Source organism: Tachysurus vachellii, chromosome 11 (genome assembly GCF_030014155.1).
Source record: "Tachysurus vachellii isolate PV-2020 chromosome 11, HZAU_Pvac_v1, whole genome shotgun sequence".
In the NCBI taxonomy this organism is placed as follows: Eukaryota; Metazoa; Chordata; class Actinopteri; order Siluriformes; family Bagridae; genus Tachysurus; species Tachysurus vachellii.
In genome coordinates, this window is record NC_083470.1 from 7,003,712 (window position 1) to 7,018,479 (window position 14,768).

The following is a 14,768-nucleotide window of genomic DNA, read 5'->3' on the forward strand; positions in this document are numbered from 1 at the left end:
GTATGTGACTGGACATCCCTAATGTACATAATACTGAAAATGTCTTCCTTATTATTTATTTAAATATCTGTCTAGGTCAAATAAACTAACAAAAAGTATTAGTAAACTCCTGACTCAAACATGTCACACTAGTGATGTCCTGGCTATAAAAAAGTTAAAACCTGAGTGCCAGGTTTCAGGCTGGATTTAGGTACAGACACTTTAAACAGCACAGAAAATCAAATCATCTACCTCTCCATAATTTCGTATAGTTACAATTTCAACTAGATATTTATTTAACATGTTATTCGGAAGTTTCATTCAATGTGATACTACCCTTCTGAAATTCACACTCGGCGCCACAGTATATGCAATAAATATTAGAAAAGAAGTGAAAGAAAAGACTTCTTAGAAAAGAAGTGCAAAAGTGAAGTGGAAGGAAATCATTCGTGAAATGAATTGAACACTAATTTTAGATTAAGTTCAAATTCAGAAGTCAAAAATAATGAATAAAATGAAGTATTACATGATGATTGTTGTATCGATGTAATCCAAAGTATCTTAGAAAACATATTTATACAATAACAATCAGGAGGAGCTATCAAATCAATTCCAACACAATGTTGAAAAAGACAACATTTCATACAGCAACAATAAATCTATTAAAAATTGTAAACAATACAGATCTATGCATTTCAACTCAAAGAGGGCAGAAATGAAAAAAAAAACACTTTTTTATTTATTGTTTATTTATTACAGCCCCACTGTTTAATTTTCTTTATTACAGTGATGTACAGAGTTGTCCTGACCTGAATCCTATTGAGATCCTATAAAAAAAAAGAAAAAAAAAAGACACCTTTATACAAATCAGGATCGTGGGTTGATGTAAAGAACAAACATTAAAATATTACACTAATGAAATAACATGAAAATTTTCAAAATATTAACAATATTTTTTTTTTTTTTTACAAAAAATCTATAAAAGTTTTAAAAATATCAATGCTGAAAGATCCAAAATATAGAATTAGTATTTTGTCCTGCACTGTCCCATCTGTCATGTCTTGCACTGTTTGCACCAGGTTGCACAGTTGTGGTGGATAGGACTTTTTACTAAGTCATTAGCTCTGTCTTTTTTTTTTTTTTTTTTAAATGTAGCACCATGGTCCTGGAGAAACGTTGTCTTGTTTCACTGTGTACTGTAACAGCTATTTATGGTTGAAATGACAATAAAATCTTCTTGACTTAACTAGTAGAAAAGGGCATTTGAGTCCAGAGTTCATGGTAACACGATTGTTAATGCAATCACATTTGTAGGGCATTTTATAGACACATATTACTGTTTAGAAAAGTGGTAGGTTACAGTTAAAGGTGTAAAACATGAGATTAATGTTTCAGAACCTAAAATAAGAATCAGTTGCATTGTTAGTTATAAGATTTTTTAAATAATTTTTTGCATTTACAACTAAACTTGCATTTACAACTAATTTAAGAGTTCCTCACAAAAGCTAAAAGTTGGCTTCCATATCACATACTTATGTATTCTTCTACACCATTTTGTATTTTACATAGTTTGAGGAGTGTAGAATGTTGGACACTTCCATTCAATAATTTATAATAAAAAAAGCATTTCTGCTCTCCCAAAATGAGTAGAGTCCTGTAAAGAGCACACTAATTAAAAAAAAAAAAGATAATAATAATAATAATAATTTTATTTTTTTTTAAAAACAAAACACACTGCACTCTTTTTTTTGGGTTTCCGAATAAAAAGTCTTATTTGTCCATTCATCGAGCTGGTGCTTTAGTAAAAAACAACATCCTTGTGAAGTAACTCATGTTTTCACCTGCACCTTATTTTGATGACATCACAGACCATTACCTCATACTGTACACACTACCTATAGAACAGACTAACTGTGTCTTACCACGTTATCGATAGGGTAGAACTATTATTCTGTCCACTAAAGACAGGTTCACAAATAACCTGCCTGATCTGTCTCAACTTCTTACTGTACCCTTAAACACAAACGATAGTTGAACATATGTTCAACATATGAGAGCGTCTCCTGACCCAGTCTCACCTACAGCTCTACACTCAACTACAATGCTTTTCAAATACAGGACAGGAAGAGCTAGATAAACTTATTACTACAGATAAAACAACAGCTTGTTCACTAGATCCCACTCCAACTAAATTATTGAAAGAAGTGTTATATACAGCTGGTGAGCCTCTTCTTAATATTATTAACTCCTCACTTTTATTAAGAAACCTAATTTAGATCCTAATAAACAATCAAATTACGGACCTATTTCACACCTTCTGTTTATGTCTAAAATACTAGAAAAGGTTGTGTCTGTTCAACTGTGCTCCTTCTTACAGGAGAACAAAATCTTTGCAGAGTTTTAGTCAGGTTTCAGGCCCCATCATTACACAGAAACTTTTTTTCTTTTACAATGTATAAAAAATGCTTTGTATGCTGCACGCTGCACACATTCACACACTAGGCACCACAGCAAATCCAAAAGATATTAGAAAATAAGTGCAAAAAGTGAAGTGGAATGAAATCATTTACAAAATTAACTGAATAGCAATATCAGATGTAAAAAAATCTCAAGTCAAAATAATGAATGAAATGAAATATTACATGATGATTGTTTTTCTTGTTCCTAGTCCAGAGTACATTAGACCATAACCATAACAATCAATAAAAAAAATCTGAGGTTAAAACAAACAAACACCATTTCCAAATAAAAAGTCTTATTTGTCCATTCATTGAGCTGGTGCTTTAGTAAAAAAGAACATCCTTGTGAAGTAACTCATGTTTTCACCTGCACCGTGTGTTCCTTGTTACAGTCTGCTTGGACAGCTGGTGATTCTGTTTCCTGAATGTCTTTCATTTATGATCACTAGTATAAACCAGCCTACATTATGCATTAATGAAACAATAGATGCAGCACTTACAATGGACTGGTTGATGGGGTACATTGTGAAGATAGAGGGTCTGTTTCCTTTACAGGACTCTAAGCACAAAAAAAAAAAATAAAATTCTACAAAGACAGCTGATTCATCGTAATTAATCATCATAATTTGAGACTACTGTGTTGGCCGTCATGTATAACAGGAAGAAATTTAAAAGAAATATAAAAAAGAAAATTCAAGTAAAGTCAATTCAGAATAAACGTTTTCTATGAAGCAAATTTCACAGATCGACATCAGCTGCATCAAAATGAAGCTGTACGGAACCTGCGATGGATTTCTGTTTGTAGTCAATAAAAAGAAACGACTAAAAAACAAAAGTGTCTGAAAACACATCTAACACAACCAGGATCAAGCTGTATATTTGATTTTAAAATAAATAAATAAAAAAACAATGGCGGAGACTTTACTGCTTCTGTATTTCAAGTATCAAGTATAAATTTTTGTGCACTTAATTTTAATATAAATCAACCTGCAAAAGAAAACAGGAAGATTGTATTAGTGTGAAGTATTTAATGTAAAACGAGCAATAGTTATGAATGCAGAATATTGACATCTCACGTATTTGACTAGATGCCATGATTTCCACTTAACTTAATAAGCAATAGAAAAAAAACTGAACACAACTCACTTCTGACTGATTTTCTTTGACTCAAACATAAAACTACAAGTGACAGCAAAATAACTGCAGCTGCAGTGAGAAAAGCTGCTATGAGACCATATCTGCTCCTTTGTGGTTTGCACTGAACATCTTTAATGGAAGTGCCTTCTTCATCCTCAATCTCATTTCTGACCAAACAGCTTAAATAAAGGAAACAAAAACTCTCAACACTCTGAAAGTAAGGAATGCAACATACAAACAAAAATCTTACAGCTTACATGAAAAAGAAATGACTTACTCTGTCCATTTAGAGCAGTTCACACCTTCAGGAGAGTAAAACCCTGGAGAACAGGGCTCACAAACGGTATCTGATGCCTTTGTACCTGTAAAAAATACTGAAATATCAAAACAACTTCATCCCCAAACACACTTCAAATTCACTACAGTAAAGCACATGACATTTTTACAGAACATTCACCTGTGATTTTAACCCAGATTTTTACCCAGATTTTTTACCAGAACACTGCAAATAGGACATTATGAATCAGCATAAACAAATGAATTATTTGTTGAATGAAGTCTGATAAAAATTAATCAGTACACTGTAGAACAAGGGGATAAGAAAAGAAACCTGTCCTGGTGAATCTAATTACAGAATGTATAAAGTCATGTTTTTCTTTTTTATGCAAAGATGCAAGAATCTTTCACCTAACTTCCTTTATAATAAGATTATTTTTTGTTTTCAATTCATCTGATGTTTTAACAAGAACATTATCTAACATTTAATGTTGTTACTGTTTTAGTCACCGGGATAAAATACATATATAGAATGAATAGCTACCTTTCACTGATTCACTAAAAATTCTGTGACTTGTAGTGATGACTTTCTAGATTTAAATTGTGATGCTTCTTCAATGGCATTTTGAACTTAAGTGTCTTATTCAAAAGCACTGACTCAGAGTATCACCTTTTCAGTGTGATTAAAGGACTGATAATTTAGTACCCACCTGGAGTGTTTATTTGTTCCCCCGGTTTGCATTTACTGTGTTTTATTGCAAGAGAACAATCATTTCTGTCATCTGTATAATGCTTGCAATAATATCCATCCAACACCCCACAGACTGTATCTTTCATATTTGTACAGTCTTGTGAAATAAAAAGGCCTAGAAAGAGAACATGAGATTTGAAAATGCTCAGAATAAAATAAACAAGAATTAAATATTCAAGACATAAGACATTTACCGTTTTCACAGATTTTACACAGAAAACAGGTTTGTAATCCATTCGGTTCATTCATAAATGTTCCTTTAGCACAAGGTTTGCATCTTGTACTGTAATCACCATGGCAGTCTTTCATAACCACTGACCCTGCAGAACAGACATAATATGACCTGATGAGAAACTGATAAAAGGACAGGCACAGGAAAGAATTCACACCAAAAAGTCTTCATAAAATCATCTGCCTGCCTAAGATCTTTACAGAGAGTTTCTCCATTCAATTTGTACATTATACAAAATGGTATTTTAAGTAAATATATTTAAATGGAAAAAATCTGATTTTTTTTATATATAGTCAAGTCAAGTCAAGAAGCTTTAATTGTCATTTCAACCATATATAGTTGTTGCAGTACACAGTGAAATAACTTCCTCCAGGACCGTGGGGCTACATAAAACAAAGACAGAGCTATAAGGACTTAAGTAAGTTAGTCCTAGATACATAAAGTGCATCTGTGCAAACTTTTGCAAACAGTATGAGACAAAAGACAAAAGACAGTGGACAAAAGGCAGTGCAAACAAACAATACAAGACATTACACAGAAGATAATACAAAACACAACAGACACAAAAGGCATTATAACTGTTATAACAGAGTTATACAGCTTTGCATGTCTGGTATCTTTGGGATTTTTTGGCTTCCACTGTATAAAACCATGTTGTTAGTTAGACTATTGTCTCTAAATTATCCATACATGTGGATACACCCAGTGTTCTTATAATTGGCTTCTGGATCCACCATAACCCTGGCCAGAATAAAGCATCTACTGAAGATGAACCTGTTAATAATTTATACATCTTATTTAGCTGTACTTTCTTTTATTAATGGTATGATTCTATAACAAAAGTATCGCCATGTCATACCCATAGCACACATAGGACAGCATTCGTCAGCTGCTGATAGATATTCACTTTGTCCACATTTCTCTCCATATGTGAAGGCAGCACAGATACCTGTTTGGAGACAATTTTTGTGACATACTAAATAGTGACGTGACATATGACTAAGTATGGTGACCCATACTCAGAATTCATTCTCTGCATTTAACCCATCCAAAGTGCACACACAGCAGTGAATACACACACCATGAACACACAACAACTTTCGCGCTCTAAACTATGAGCTACGCCCAACAGGAAGTCGGCCATTTTGGATTGTTTTATAAGTGCATGCGGTGAACTTTTAAATATTCCTACTTGCTTTTGATGTCTCGAACGGTGCTGCCATGGCGAGGCGACAAAGTTATGGCGAATTCAGAGAAACAGGAAGTGTCTAATATCTAAAGCAAAAAATGTCTTATTGTGATGAAACACGGTGTGTATGTTCGGCCAAGGATTCCGATCGCATCGATGTGCCTATTGTGAATCTCGGACATAGCGCCACCAACAGGCACCAGGAAGTGTGTCAGTCACAAAGGTGGATTTTTTCACAGTTGCATGCAATGGACTTTTAAATACTCCTCCTAGAGGATTCATGCGATTGACACCAAAAGTGGTCAACATGATGCTTAGACGTTGTAGATGATAAATTGCGTAGGGATTTTTGCTATCTTGAACGCTGTTCATATGGCAAAGCGTCAAACTTTACTTTCTTTTTCAGGCATATTTAAGGCTTTTGGTGTGCTTAGATTAACTTGAAATTTGACACATACATCATATTTGTCGGCTGTTAAGTGTGGACAAAAAGGTCAGACAAAGGTGTGTCTCTTAAGTGGCTCACTAGCGCCCCCATTTGTCTAAAATGTGGGGTTTCATTTACCTACAGTCCCCAAATGGGTCAGTAACAACATAAAATAGTCCACTGAGATTTACCCACTTGATGCACTTGCCCACCGTGCATTGTTTTCTGGAAGGCACCGTATAGCGATGAACAAACGTGCGAAGGCCCGTCATCGCTGCTTGCAGCTATATTTACCCATTAGTTTTTGACAGTTAGGAAAACTGACAATGTTTGTAGATTCCAAAGCTCTTAATGAGGGAATTAAAAATTGACCCATGCTTTTTTGCTTAAAGGTGAAAGGACCCAACTTTATGTACATTCTGTAAGATTCCCTTATCTGTCAAACATATTTTATTAGATTGTCCTGGACTTAACACAAGCAGAATGCTCTTTTATCAAGTTACTTCACTTAAGGACATATTTAATGACATTATGTCTGAAAAGGTTTTGGATTTTTTTTATCGTATGTTAATTTAAAAAAATTATATGACGACTTATTTGGTCTTCGTGATCACATTGTTGAGACTCAAGATGGCATAGACAACCATCACTTTAGCTTAATTTCACTGGTTGTCTGTGCCTTTCATAAGTTGAGACAACAGCATGTCGCAAAGGTTCATACTCTGTGTCAGAAAGAAACTGTGTAAGGTAGTGTTGTTGCAGGGATACTGAACACTTAGTTTTAAAATGGTTAACTCAGCTGACAGTCCTGGAAGGATGTCACCAGTTAGCTTGGCAGTGTAACAAGTTCAGCCTCAAAGTCAAACTTTGTTGTTGTTTTTTTGGTTTATGTGACTTTAGTACATATTTGGTGGCAAAAGTATAGCGGGAAAGGAATAAAGAAAAGATTGAACGGTCTTTGGCACCTCAACTATCTAACTTTCATATTATGTTCCTCTCAAATTTGTGTATCATATTTAATAAACCAATACAATTTAAATTACAGTTTAAATTTACATGTATAGTCACACCATTGTAGCAGTGTTGCATGCAGTAGGCTATAAGGTAAGTAGCGATTGTTCATTTGAAGTTTACTCAAGTGGAAGAATGTAACTAATACATTTACACCTACTAGCATTATATGCATTATATTTTGAAAAAGTAGATCTTAATATCAAAACCTTAAATTTTCTCTGGACTTAATGATAAATACATGTCTGACCTTTGGAACAAACCAAAAACTAGAAAATCGCATTCCTGGCGATTTATGGTGATTTTATTTCCGTTAGACCATGGGTGGCCAACCTGTGGCTCGCGAACCGCATGCGGCTCTTTGCCCGGTTTCATGTAGCTATTACGTTATATATCGGAGTTTGTATTTGTAATGTGCTTGTTCACCGCGCTTGAGTTCAATACGGTATTTCCGTCAAACGCGCATGTGAGTGGGATGAAAATACCTCAAAATTTCCAAGTAGGCGCAAGATCATTTGAGTAAATAATTTGTGTCAAGTTCACGCACAAAATGGCAGGGAAAAAAAGGTGTTCAAAGTGTGCCCATGTGTATGATGTGGCTCTTTGCAGTAACACAGTAAAAGATGTGGCTCTTGTCTCTGACTGGTTGGTCACCCCTGCGTTAGACCTTTGCCTACATTGACGCTGATGCATTAAGATGAGGGGGTCCCCTGTTTCAAGATGCCGGCTCTATTGACGCATTCGTTCCAATGTACTGCCGTAGCCAAGGCGACATCTAGTGTATCTATGACCGAACATGTACAAACGTGTCAGAAACGCGGACGTCATTATTTATTTAAACAGACTGTCGTGTTTTTGAGTTGTTCTTTACGTCCTCCATTTTCCTCTGTAGTCGAGTTGAATGTTTCTCAGCAGAAACAGGCCTTATTCCCTCTTAGAGTCGCGATGGTAACCAGTTTAACTATTGTAAATTATAAATTTTTATATAGTTATAATTTAACCAGAAACAACATAAATTCTTTGTAATCACAAAAAATGGCACGATATAGAAGCAGATCTGTTTGGTGTGGCATTTATTCCTGAAACTGCATCATGCTTTATACTGAATTGTATTTATAATATTGTGTCAACCACAATCGTTTTTCATTTGTTTACCTTCAGTTATCTTGTTTTTTTTTTATACTTATGTACATTTACATTCTGCAGTTTTGCTGGTGAATGATATTTCCTTTGTAAGGAGAAGTTCACAGTACAACTAGAGGAGGCTCTACATGAATGCTGGGACAAGTGTATTGCATCACAAAGAGAGCACTGTGAAGAAGATTAATGGAGAAATGCTTTAAGTCTTCAGTGTTCAGAATAAAGAGCAGATATAAATGCTTACCGAATATGTATAAACGTGTCAGAAACTTCATTATTTAACACCATGTTATCCGGAAGTTTCATTCAAAGTATCTACAAACACCGGATGCGTTCTTCTTCTTCTTCTTCTTCTTCTTCTAGTGTTTCTTGTCGGTTGCCATTTTTGCCCCCTATAGGATTGGAGTGTGGAGCCGATAGGATGGTTGGAAAACAACATGGGAGGCAAATAACAAGAAAGGGGAGAAAAATAGGAATAAAACCGTATCTTAAATACTGTTAGTCAGTCTTATTCATTTTAAGTACTTTAGTACCATTTTCTAGCATAACTTGTAGAGACAAACTATTTATTCCCAGGGATTTTAAGGCTTGTGTTAAATAAAACCCTGCTCTTTTATTTGCAGCACATTTAATGAGTACATGTTCTACTGTTTCTACTGTCCACACTGATCATGATGACCAGTTTCATGTTCTCGTATTCTGTACAAGTACAGATGTGTTTGAGATGATACTACACTTCTAAAATTCAAGACACCACAGTAAATACAAAAAAATAATATAGCTGCAAACAGCGATGACGGGCCTTCGCACGTTTGTTTATCGCTATACGGTGCCTTCCAGAAAACAATGCACGGTGGGCAAGTGCATCAAGTGGGTAAATATCAGTGGACTATTTTATGTTGTTACTGACCCATTTGGGGACTGTAGGTAAATGAAACCCTACATTTTAGACAAATGGGGGCGCTAATGAGCCACTTAAGAGACACACCTTTGTCTGACCTTTTTGTCCACATTTAACAGCCGACAAATGTGATGTATGTGTCAAATTTCAAGTTAATCTAAGCACGGCAAAAGCCTTAAATATGCCTGAAAAAGAAAGTAAAGTTTGAAGCTTTGCCATGTGAACAGCGTTCAAGATAGCAAAAATCCCTACGCAATTTATCATCTACAATGTCTAAGCATCATGTTGACCACTTTTGGTGTCAATCGTATGAATCCTCTAGGAGGAGTATTTAAAAGTCCATTGCATGCAACTGTGAAAAAATCCACCTTTGTGACTGACACACTTCCTGGTGCCTGTTGGTGGCGCTATGTCCGAGATTCACAATAGGCACATAGATGCGATCGGAATCCTTGGCCGAACATACACACCGCGTGTCATCCCAATAAGACATTTTTTGCTTTAGATATTAGACACTTCCTGTTTCTCTGAATTCGCCATAACTTTGTCGCCTCGCCATGGCAGCACCGTTCGAGATATCAAAAATCCCTTCGCAATTTAGCAAGTGCAATGTCTCGGCATCATGTTCACAACGTTTGATGTCAATCGCATGAATTCCCTAGGAGGAGTATTTAAAAGTTCACCGCATGCACTTATAAAACAATCCAAAATGGCCGACTTCCTGTTGGGCGGAGCTCATAGTTTAGAGCGTGAAAGTTGTTCGGGTCGATGAGATCTATATGCGTACCAACTCTCGTACATGTGCGTACATAATTGCCCAATCTGTGCACCAATGTTTGATTTTGCATTACAGGGGGCGCTACAGAGCCCCCCTGCCATGCCCGTATTCCAACCTTTGTCCAATCCTAGTGTCGCGCGACTCTGACGTGTGTGCCAAATTTCAAGAGTTTTCGAGCATGTTAAGGGACCCAATTGGCCAATGTGTGGGGGAAAAAAAATAAAATAAATAATTTAATAATACTCCCGAGGAAAAACAATAGGGCTTCGCACCATTCGGTGCTCAGGCCCTAATTAGAAAAGAAGTGCAAAAGTGAAGTGGAAGGAAATCATTTGGGAAATTAATTGAACACTAATTTCAAATTAAATTCAAATTCAGAAGTCAAAAATTAATGAATGGGGAATTAATGGCATGAAGTATTACATGATTCAATTCAATTCAAGTTTATTTACATTTAACATTTACAGCATTTGGCAGATGCCCTTATCCAGAGCGACGTACATAAGTGCTTAAATCTCTAACATTGAATACATTAATGCTGGCTCACTAAGTTACATACTTAAGATACCATGAGTTTAAAACATTTGTTCAGAGATACAATGAAAGGGTTTTTATTTATTTATTTATTTATTTATTTTTATAAATGCAAAAGATAAGGAAAGAAGTGCTAGTTGAAGTGTTTCCTGAATAAGTAGGTCTTCATCCGCCTTATTTGTATAGCACTTTTTGCAATTGGCATTGTCTCAAAGCAGCTTTACAGAACATAAATATAGAATAAAAGGTTAATATAAAAGATTAATAGAGTACAAAATTCAAGATTAATATTAGATATATTTAGTTCACAAATGTACATGATGATTGTTGTATTGATGTAGTCCAGAGTATCTTAGAAAACATATCTAAACAATAACAATCAGGAGGAGCTATCAAATCAATTCCAGCACAATGTTGAAAAAGACAACATTTCATATGGCAATAATAAAAACAATACAGTAAACAATAAGATAAACAAGTAAAGAAAAAGTAAACAATACAGATCTATGCATTTCAGCTCTCACAAAAGGAGTCATTGACCTGTAAAGAGGGCACTAATAAAAAAAAAAAAACGCACTTTTTTAAATTTATTGTTTATATATTACAACCCCACTGTTTCATGTTCTTTATTTCAGTGATGTACAGAGTTGTGAAAAAGGGTTTGCCTTCTTCCTGACTAGTTTCCTAGTCAAAGTCCTGACCTGAATCCTATTGAGATTCTGTGGCATGACCTTAAAAAGGTGGTTCGTGCTCGAAAAACCTCCAATGTCGCTGAATTACAACAATTCTGCAAAGTTCAGTGGACCAAAATTCCTCCACAGCACTGTAACAGACTCACTGCAAGTTATTGCAAACACTTGATTGTAGTTCTTGCTGCTAAGGGTGACCCAAACAGTTATTAGTAGTATTAGTAGTACTTTTTCACACATGGCCATGTAGGTTTGGATTTTGTTTTCCCTTAATAATAAAATCCTTCATTTAAAAACTGCATGTTGTGTTTACCTGTGTTACCTTTGACCAATATTTAAATTTGTTTGATGATCTGAAACATTTAAGTGTGACAAACGTGCAAAAAAATAAAAAATCAGGAAGGCACCAACACTTTCACACCACTGTATTTATGTTGTACATTCTATAAAAAAAAAAAATACACTTTTACACGGATCAGGATCATTAATTGATGTAAAGAACAAACATTAAAATATTACACTAATAATTTAACATGAATGTTTTCAAAATATTAAGAATGAATGTCAGTTTTTATACAAAGAATTTACAAAAGTTAACAATATTAATGCTGAAAAGTTCAAAATATAGAATTAGTAGAAAAGGGCATTTGAGTCCAGAGTTTATGGTAACACGATTGTTAATGCAATCACATTTTTAGGGCATTTGACAGACACATATTACTGTTTATAAAAGTAGTAAGTAACAGTTACCGGTGTAAAACATGAGATTAATGTTTTAGCACCTAAAATGCTAAGCTGCATTATGTTAGTGTTATAAGAAGGTTGTTATTTATTTTATTGCATTTACAGCTAACACTATTGAAGTGTTCCTCACAAAAACTAAAAGATGGCTTCCAGATCACATACTTATGTATTCTTCTACACCATTTTGTATTTTACATAGTTTGAGAAGTGTAGAATGTTGGACACTTGCATTCAATAATTGCAGCTTTGCTTTGCCCCCAGGAGAGGGCTGAGGCTACCAGGCAGTGACAGCGGATGATAATTTTTTTTACATTTACAGCATTTGGCAGATGCCCTTATCCAGAGCGACGTACATAAGTGCTTAAATCTCTAACATTGAATACATTAATGCTGGATCACTAAGTTACATACTTAAGATACCATGAGTTTAAAACATTTGTTCAGAGATACAATGAAAGGGTTTTTATTTATTTATTTATTTATTTATTTTTATAAATGCAAAAGATAAGGAAAGAAGTGCTAGTTGAAGTGTTTCCTGAATAAGTAGGTCTTCAACCGCCGCTTGAAAATAGCCAGTGACTCAACTGTTTGGACCTCTAGGGGAAGTTCATTCCACCACCTTGGTGCCAGTACAGAGAAGAGTCTTGTAGTATACTTGCCTCTTACCCTGAGAGATGGTGGAACCAGTCGAGCAGTGCTGGTAGATCGGAGGGTGCGGGGTGCAGTGCGAGGAGTGATGAGGGCTTTGAGGTAAGAGGGAGCTGGTCCATTTTTGGCTTTGTAGGCCAGCATCAGTGTTTTGAATCTGATGCGTGCAGCTACCGGAAGCCAGTGGAGGGATTGCAGCAGCGGGGTGGTATGCGAGAACTTTGGCAGGTTGAAAACAAGCCGTGCAGCTGCATTTTGGATCATTTGCAGAGGACGGATTGCGTTCATAGGTAGACCTGCCAGCAGTGCATTGCAGTAATCCAGTCTAGAAATGACAAGACACTGAACAAGTACTTGAGCAGCCTGTGTGGACAGAAATGGCCGAATCCTTCTAATGTTGTAGAGAAGAAACCGACATGAGCGAGTCACGTTAGCAACATGAGAGGAAAAGGACAGTTGATTGTCCATGGTTACCCCAAGGTTGCGAGCTGTGGCTGAAGGGAAGATCAGATCGTTGTGCAAGGATATAGCAAGGTCATGACCTGGGGATGAATCACCTGGGATGAACAGCAGTTCAGTTCAGTTCAGCTTCAGAGGAAACTTCAAGTTTTTCCTTGTAGAAGGAAGTCTTGGCAGAAGTCACATCTGAGGAGAACTTGGCAAGAAGTGTTCGGTAAGAATCAAGATCTGCATAAAGTTGTGATTTCTTCCACTTTCTCTCTGATGATCTTAGCTCTCTTTGATTGTTGCGCAGCACATCTGAAAGCCAAGGAGCAGAACAAGAAGTTTTCTTGGGTTTAGTGAACATAGGGCAGAGGAAGTCCATAGTTGAGGAAAGAGAAGAGAGGAAAATATCTGTGGCCGAGTCCAAGGGTAGTGAGGAAAAAGACTCAGGATCAGGAAGGGAAGAAAGAGTGCCAGAAGCTACAGAAGAAGGGGAGACAGAGTGAAGGTTGCGGTGGGTAAGAGCGAGGGGGTGAGAGGTAGTTTTAGGTAGGGTAGGGAGAGTGATGGTGAAGGATACCAGGTGATGATCAGAGACGTGTAGTGGGGTAGCAGTCACGTCTGTAGCTGGAGAAGGACGGGTGAAAACCCGGTCCAGGACATTGCCTCCTTTGTGTGTGGGGATGTAGCTGTTGAGTGTGAGGGTGAATGAGTCGAGAAGAGACAGGAGGGAAGAAGAATGTAGCTTGTCAGAGGGGAGGTTGAAGTCACCAAGCAGCGTCAGAGGGGAGCTATCGGAAGGGAAAACACTAAGCAGTGTGTCCATTTCTTCCAGGAAGTCACCTAGCGGACCAGGAGGGCAGTAAACAACAATGATAAGGTTAATTGGAGAGGTAACTGAAATGGCATGGAATTCAAAAGAAGAGATGGATAAATGTGACAAGAGGAGAGGTGTAAAGCACCATTTCTTTGACAGCAAAACACCTGTACCACCACCCCTGCCTGTTTCTCATGGTGAGTGAGAGAAAGCATAGGCAGAGGATAAAGCAGCTGGTGTAGCAGTGTTCTGTGGGGATATCCAGGACTCTGTTAGCGCAAGAAAATCAAAGGAGTAATGGGAAGTTAAAGCAGAGATAAAATCAGCTTTTTTCACAGCAGACTGGCAATTCCAGAGCCCACCTACCACCACTGTTTGAGACTTACACAACAGAGGAGGGTAGATGAGGTTACTGGGATTGTGACCACTGCTCTGTGGACGAGAGCGTCTGCGAGAGTAGGAATTGAGTACAGAGATGGGTTTAAGGCACATATTTGCAGTCAAACAAGAGTGAGAATTAAGGTATGGTAGGATATATCAAAACAGTACTAGACACTAATGTTACAATGTGATAGAGAGAGATACTTACAAACCGCTACAGACGCTAGCGAA

At 36.5% G+C, this 14,768-nt stretch overlaps 1 protein-coding gene across 1 annotated transcript in view; it reads right to left on the minus strand.

Moving 5' to 3' along the window:
* Window positions 1–14,768, minus strand: part of LOC132853720 (uncharacterized) — a 25,951-nt gene continuing 11,183 nt past the window's right edge. The window contains exons 15-20 of the mRNA XM_060881657.1: window positions 5,694–5,810; window positions 4,797–4,922; window positions 4,562–4,717; window positions 3,853–3,937; window positions 3,585–3,754; window positions 1–2,997 (exon numbers count right to left, since the gene is read on the minus strand). Coding sequence (XP_060737640.1) covers window positions 2,825–2,997; window positions 3,585–3,754; window positions 3,853–3,937; window positions 4,562–4,717; window positions 4,797–4,922; window positions 5,694–5,810 — 827 coding nt within the window. The 3' untranslated portion in view covers window positions 1–2,824. The remainder of the gene's footprint in view (window positions 2,998–3,584; window positions 3,755–3,852; window positions 3,938–4,561; window positions 4,718–4,796; window positions 4,923–5,693; window positions 5,811–14,768) is intronic.